The sequence below is a fragment of the Bison bison genome, unplaced genomic scaffold (genome assembly GCF_000754665.1).
Source record: "Bison bison bison isolate TAMUID 2011002044 unplaced genomic scaffold, Bison_UMD1.0 scf7180017863747, whole genome shotgun sequence".
Lineage (NCBI taxonomy): Eukaryota > Metazoa > Chordata > Mammalia > Artiodactyla > Bovidae > Bison > Bison bison.
In genome coordinates, this window is record NW_011494319.1 from 1,905 (window position 1) to 9,519 (window position 7,615).

Below are 7,615 nucleotides of genomic sequence, written 5' to 3' on the forward strand. Positions count from 1 at the left end.
AGTAAATAAGCGCCTAATCTCTGGGGTGGCGGGACAGAGAGCTATGTTTGCAAGCAAACCCTCAAGGACTGAGGCAGCTCCCAGAGCTGTGTCCTTCAGACAAAGGACCCCGTTCTCACGGGCAGCTCCCCGCATCTCCCCCTTTCTTTTTATATAGGCGTACGCTTATGTTCCTTTAACAGCAGACCATTTCCATAGATGGAAGCCTTTATCATCCATAGATCATCAATCAGTTTTTTAATTAAACAAGGTGCAAGAAGTAAAACAGTTAAAATTATTAAGAATAGTCGTCCTATGGCTGCTCCCAAGTACCAAATACTATTGACAGTAGGTACATGTCGAAAAAGTTCTTTAACAAAAGACTCAGCTCTTTTTGCAACATCCAGATCAGGTCTGTCTTTTCAATGTTCATTATTTCCTGATGCAGATGCAGCAAATCCAAGGAAATATTTTCATTATGCCAAATATCTTCTAAATGAGCCTTCACCTTATCCCAAGCAGTTATACTACCATTATATTTTTGGGGAGTAACACAGATCCATCGAAAATCAGCATGACATTGTACTCGTAATTTCAACTTTATACTTTGAACCTCTTCACCTAAATATTTTACAACATCATAAAGGGCATTCAGTCGATCCTCTAGCTTTTTGTCAATATCTTCTTGAGTCCCCAGGGCAACGGATGCATTTTGTGCCAGATTATTAACAAAAGTTGCAGTTTGCACTGATTGTGCCAGGGACAGGGCTGCAGTAATCGAGGAAGCAATAAGGGTTACCAAAGCTACAAATCCCAGAATTATTAACCCTATTCCCCTGCGATAATGCATTAAAGCACCCTCTACTTCTCTCCAAAGTTCAAGTCCTCTTTCATCATACCAAGATCCATTGATCTTTACAGGAACCATAACAAAAGCAGGCTGTCTTAAGACTAGAACCCTAGTTTGATTAGTAATTCCCCTAACACAGTTAGTCAAAGTACAATTGTTACAAGTTACATTATAATTTCGTAACCCAGGTTGTATTTTTACAGATCCTACTAGCAAAGCATAAGGGTGAGGCACACATGCACGAGGGTATCTCATGGTGAGATTCCACAAATGACCGTGTCTCACTTTCGATCCCACCTGAAGGTAGGAACCCTCACATCCAAGGGCGGCAGCTAGTTTCCAGATTTCTGTTTGGAACACTTTAGAGCCGCCCAAGTTCCAAATACGGGATGCAAAGTTCCTATTATCTTGAGCTCCAGGGTTTCGGGCCGAGTCTGGAGACCAGTCCCACAATGACTCATTTGTCCCAAATATGTTATAAACCGTAGCAGTTCCATCTCGACACAGTTTCCATGGTGCAGCAGTGACTCTTCCCCTTGTTCCAAAGTCGCAGAAAGGGATATCTAAAGGACCAGTTCCATTACGACGTTGAGGAATTCCAGACTCTTTCGTTACTCCAGGATTATATAGGCTCCAACCATTGTCATAATCAGCATATCCGGACTCCCCAACAAAAAGACATCCTGTTGAATTAAAATATCTAGACAGACAAATAGGTAAGCGATCAAACACTCCATGATAAGAGAAATTAACTTGATTAGGAATAATATGTTTATCTGAAAAACCCCCCAAAGCCACAGTATCATTAGTGTATATGGGAATGGACCGACCCTCCCAGCCCACCGGTTGGAGAAGGGGAGGATCGGGAAAATAAGCCTAGTAAGCACTTGAATATTCTTCAGAGTGTGCAGTGTTAATCTGATTTAAGATAATTAATAAGGTTATCAGGAAGCTTAAAGGTGATATTGAATCGCCCTGCACCGCAACACGATTCTGTGCCTCTCACATCAATGCCTGAAGTTGTTGCCGAGATGGTAATTCATCATGCTCTTGAATCGTCAATCTCCTCATCTGGTTTACTAGAGATTGTCTCCGCTGTGCGTACCAACCTTTCCGGCAGCCAGCGCAGTGCTTCGGCATCCTGTGGGAAAACACAAACATGCCCTCGTCCCCAGATTAGTACAGGATCTGGTCCATACCATTTTCCCACAAGTGGGTCTTTCCAAAAGACTTTAGGTCTTATTGTTTGTGCATCAAAGTTCCAAAATCGCTGTGCTGCTGAACGGCCACTTATATCCAATTGTAAAAAATTTAGAACAAATAAAGCATGGTTTAGAGAGTTGGAGGGGGTATTGGAATACAATTCCCCCTTCTTTAGTTTTTGCAATTGATGTTTGAGAGTTTGATGTGCCCGTTCAATAATTCCTTGACCTTGAGGATTATAAGGGATACCTGTTTTATGTGAGATAGATAATTGTGTACAAAATAGTTGAAAATTTTTTCCAGTGTATCCTGGACCATTGTCTGTTTTTATGGTCTTAGGGGTTCCCATAACAGCAAAACATTTAATGCAATGAGCTATACAATGTTTGCTAGCTTCTCCAGATCATAGAGAGGCATGTAAAAAGCCAGAGAAAGTGTCAATAGTAACATGAACAAATTTTGTTTACCAAATTCAGGAATATGAGTAACATCCATTTGCCATATATCATTTGGCAACAATCCTCGGGGATTAACTCCATAATGAGGGACACTAAAAAACTGAGGACATGTTTGACATTGCTTAACAATCTGTCTGGCAGCTTCTCGAGTAATGCCAAATTGAAGTCTTAAGCTATGGCTGTTTTGATGGTGTAAGCTGTGGGAAGTTTTTGCCATTTGTTCCAGTGAAGGAAACATCATACGTGTAGCTTCGTCAGCCAAAGCATTGCCTCGTGCTAAAGGTCCAGGAAGCCCAGAGTGAGCACGAATATGACCAAAATAGCATTTATTAACTCTGGAGCAAATTAAATGTTGTATATCACGAAAAAGAGTTTGGATAGTAGAATTCAGAGTACCAATAAATGGAACAGTCTCAATAGTGTTTAAGGCTCTTATGATATATTGACTGTCAGAATATAAATTAAATGGAGCAGAAATTTGTAATAGAGCCTGAAAAACGGCAAATAGTTCCACTTCTTGAGCTGACTTATAATTAGTACGCCAGGTGGTGGTATTGTCTTGTATAATCAAACTAGCTATTCCATTAGAAGAGCCATCAGTAAATACAGTTAGGGCGTCAGCAAGGGGCTGAGAAACAACGATTTTTGGGAAGAGAAATTGGTGATAGTGAGCAAATTGAAAAATTTTATCTGAAGGATAATGATTATCAAGCCGTCCACTAAAACCAGCTAAGGCAATAACCCAATTGTCGCTAAACTGAAACAGCCAGTCCTGCTGAGTTTTAGAAAATGGAACACATATAAAATGTGGGTCTCTTCCTAGATATACAGTGGATTCTGACCACCCAAGAGCTATTAGGGCAGCAACCAAATCATAATAGGGGGTTAGTACCCGAGAGGGAGAGGCAGGCAAGTGAAGCCATCTTAAAGGCAATCCTTGGAATAAGACTGCTGTAGGAGCATGTTTAGTAGGAAGAATATATAAACCCCATTCTTGAGTATAGTCGCAATGAGTAGCTTGTTGTTTAGACAGGGCCTGTTCAACTTTATCTAAGGCTTGCCTTCCCTCCAGAGTCAGAGTTCGGGGGGAAGTTGGATCAGGATCACCCTTCAGAATATCAAAAAGAGGCTTCATTTCCCCTGTAGTTAGCTTCAAGTAAGGTCTTATCCAATTAATATCTTCTAACAGTTTTTGAAAATCATTCAAAGTAACCAGGTTATCTTTACGAATCTCTATCTTCTGAGCTCGAAACCATTCCTTTTCCAGAAAAAAAACCCAAATAAGAATAGGGGGGGAAGCGCTGCACCTTTTCTGCTGTGATAATCAAACCATAATCCCGTAATGCAGTTTGCATATAAGCGAATGCTCTCAATAGCAACTCCTCATCTTGATAAGCCAAAAGAATATCATCCATATAATGAATAATATATACTTGGGAGTACAAGGACCTAGTGGTTTTTAAAGCTTGAGCAACAAATTTCTGACAGAGAGGAGGACTATTAGCCATTCCCTGAGGTAAAATTTGCCACTGATATCTTTTCATAGGTTCCTTATAATTTGTAGAAGGGACACTAAAAGCAAATCTTTGACAGTCATTAGTGGCAAGGGGAATAGTATAAAATCAGTCTTTTAAGTCAATAATAATTTTGTAAGTATTTTTTGGAATGGCCATGGGGGTAGGCAACCCCGGCTGAAGGGGGCCCATCAATTCCATTGTTTCATTAACCTTTCGTAAATCTTGTAATAGCCTCCATTTACCTGTTTTCTTTTTAATAAAAAAAATAGGTGAATTCCAAGGTGAATTTGAGGGGGTAATATGGCCGAGAGCAAGCTGTTCCTGCACAAGCTGATTGGCAGCCGTGATCTTTTCTGCTGATAGGGGCCACTGATCAACCCATACTGGATCGTCAGACTTCCATGTTATCGGATCAGCATGGATTGCAGGATGATCAATGACCCCTCCTAAAAACATCCTATACCTTTTCTATCATTCTTAACTGCAGGGATCAGGGGTTGTAAAGGCCCTTGTGAATTTATCCCCAACCCCTGATGGGGTAAAAGGCCTTGGTCTAATAATTGATTCCTAATCTTTTTATCTGGACTATAAAGATATACCCCCATATTCATCATGACATCTCTCCCCCATAGATTAACCGGTAGTCCTGGCAAAACATAAGGTTGAAAATGTCCTTCATGTCCTTCTTCGTCCCTCCATTTTAAAAAGGTTGAACTCTGTTCTGGGTCATGTGATTGCCCAATGCCTTGCAAAGTAGAAATTACAACCTGCTTAGGCCATTCATCAGGCCAATGTTTTTGAGATATAACAGAAACATCTGCACCAGTATCCAAAATACCTTTAAAAGGCTTTTCTTGAATATACAGTAGAAGCTCAGGGCGCTGCTTATTAATGGCCTGAATCCAATAAGCGTCTGAAGACCCGAAACCTCGGGATCCTCGTTCTTGCCTAATGGCTTTTCCAACTGGAATTGTAGGAAGTAGAATTAATTGAGCAACACGTTGACCAGATTGTATTACTGTTATGCCCTGTGGTGAATGGGCCATAATTTTTATTTCACCCATATAATCAGAGTCTATGACTCCAGGGGCTACTAATAAACCTTTCTTCGTAGTACTGCTTCTCCCCAATAGGAGGCCCACGGTGTTCTTCGGAAGAGGGCCAAAAATTCCAGTTGGCAAAGCCTGCATGCCCATTTCTGGAGTTAATACTGTGTAGGTGGAGGAACTGAGGTCCAATCCTGCACTCCCTGCAGTTGCTCTGAGCAACTCGGTAACAGTTCTGCGTTTTGGCCTTGAAGCGTCTCCAATTTGGTCAGATTTTGCATCGCCCCATAACATTGTTTCGGGGCCTGGGGCTGGCCCCTCACCCGGTTTCCCGAGACCGGGGGAAGTGGCTTTCCCTGTAAGTCAGTTTTAGAACGGCAATCCCTTGCCCAGTGTCTGCCTTTCTTACACCTAGGACAAAGGTTAGGGGTTTGAGCAGGTCTCTGGGCCTGCTTCTGCGGGCAGTGGGCGGCCTGATGACCCATCTGGCCACAAGCAGCCAGAGCCAGGGATTCGAAGCCGACCACTAGTTTTATCCCGCTTTTGTTGTTGATACAGTACTTCTTTGACTGTCTTTCCTTGTAATGCCGCGGCCAAAGTTATGCCTTGAACGTATGAAGGGCCGATATCAGCACAAATCCGTATATAGTCAGATAAGCCTCCCTTTTTCCTGTAAGGTCTCAGGGCAGCTTGACAAGCCGAATTGGCATTCTCATAAGCAAGCTGTTTAGTCAACACCATCCCCGCCTGCTCATCCCCTATCATTTTACCAATTGCCTCAAGCAGGCAGGCAACAAAATCCTGATATGGCTCATCTGGCCCCTGGCGAATTTTAGATAAATCTTCAGTCTTTTTATCAGAATTTGGAAGCTTTTTCCATGCTCGTAGAGCCGCAGCACTAATCTGAGGGTAGGCTCCAGGCAAATAATTAAGTTGACTATTAGTGTCTCGATAATCTCCCTCTCCCACCATCATTTCATAAGTGGTGTTCAGTCCCTGTCGCCGATTGATATCGGCTGTGATCCCACACTGCTCAGCAAACTCAGATTTCCATAGTAAATAATCTCTTCCAGATAAACAAGCTCGAGCAACCTGTTTCCAATCATTAGGTGGCAGATTTTGATTTCCTAAAGCCTCTATAATAGCCTGAGTAAACGGCGCAGTCGGGCCATATTGTGCACAAGCCATTTTTAACTCTTTAAGTTGCTTAAAGGGCAGCGGTTCATAATACCTCTGCTGTTGAGCATTTTCAAATACTGGATAGATTCCTGAAAACCTGGGAATATGTTCTCCTTCTTCATTAGCTCACTTAATCGCTTGTTGAAGAGGAGATAATAATATCTCATTTCTAATTTTTTATGTTTTCACCAGGCAAAGAAGCAGGGATAGATATAAGCTCTCGTGGTTCTACGAAAGGCGGAGGTGGATCGAGTCCAGCAAGAACCGAGGGAGGATATGCTGGAGGCTCAGGCTGGCTGGAGTGGGAGTCTCCCTGTGCATCCTTTTTTACTGCTATAACAATCTTCTGAATTAAATTCTCCAGCTGTTTTTCGGAAAGCCCTGAATGCTTTAATTCCCCTTTTCCCGAGGGGGATTGCATGCTAACCATCATCTCCCAAGGCATATCCTCTCTATGGTACTGAGCCGCTTGTTCATTTAACTCTTCCTGATCATCAGAGCTTAACACATCGTCACTCCCTCCAGCCTTACAAGCTGTTCCCTCAGGCACGGCATAAAGCGGCTCAGGCAGAGGGGCAGAAGGCTCTGCAACTTCGGGTTCTGTGGAATCCCTGAGAGCCGTTTGAATTTTATGTCCTTCATGTTCAGGATCCAGACAGTCTCTTATGAGAGTCCACAAAGAAAAAGCATCCACAGGAACACGATTGGGACCATGTAAGGAATAGTATGTCTGCAATTGTTTTCCTACTTTTTTCCAAGTTTCTAGACTAACTGTTCCTTCCTCTGGAAACCAGGGACAAACCTCTTCTATAAAAAGTAAAAACTTCTCTAGCTGTAACTTATTTACATGAATTCCCCTACCTTTTAACATAGTTTTCAACATATGTACAAATAACTGGCGGCTATTGCCTTGTCCCATGATTTATTACTCTCGACAGTAACACTCCCTGCCCCTTTACTTTAATTAATTAGGAATTCCTCTTTTCTTACCTCAATCTTGGCGGGCAGCGGCCGTCATCGCGCTCCGATTCCCGAGTCCCTGCTTCGGGCGCCACCTGCCGGAGCCAGCTGGCAAAGTCGATCGGGTCCCGAGAACGTGCACGGCGGGGCTAAGAAAGAAACTAAAGCAAGAGACTACAACAAAGATGGGGTCGAGAGGTTCAGACACGTCTCCACGAAGGGACGCAGTCTGACACCAACTTTATTCAGCATCTCATATTTATACAGAAGAACGTGAGAAAGACAAGACAGTTAACATTTTCTTTGTTTGACCTATACATCTTACAAACAGTCACAAGAAATCTTGAGAGCATGGGAATGGCACCCTGTTATTATTTCTTACACCAGATAACATTTCTCTGTGCGTGAGAAGTTTGCACAGAA

General features: G+C 42.5%; 1 protein-coding gene across 1 annotated transcript in view; it reads right to left on the minus strand.

Moving 5' to 3' along the window:
• Nucleotides 1–114: 114 nt before the first annotated feature.
• The window catches only part of LOC104983989, a 7,911-nt gene continuing 410 nt past the window's right edge, over nucleotides 115–7,615 (minus strand). Inside the window, exons 2-4 of the mRNA XM_010833558.1 lie at nucleotides 7,223–7,341; nucleotides 1,836–1,970; nucleotides 115–1,529 (exon numbers count right to left, since the gene is read on the minus strand). Coding sequence (XP_010831860.1) covers nucleotides 293–1,529; nucleotides 1,836–1,970; nucleotides 7,223–7,341 — 1,491 coding nt within the window. The 3' untranslated portion in view covers nucleotides 115–292. The remainder of the gene's footprint in view (nucleotides 1,530–1,835; nucleotides 1,971–7,222; nucleotides 7,342–7,615) is intronic.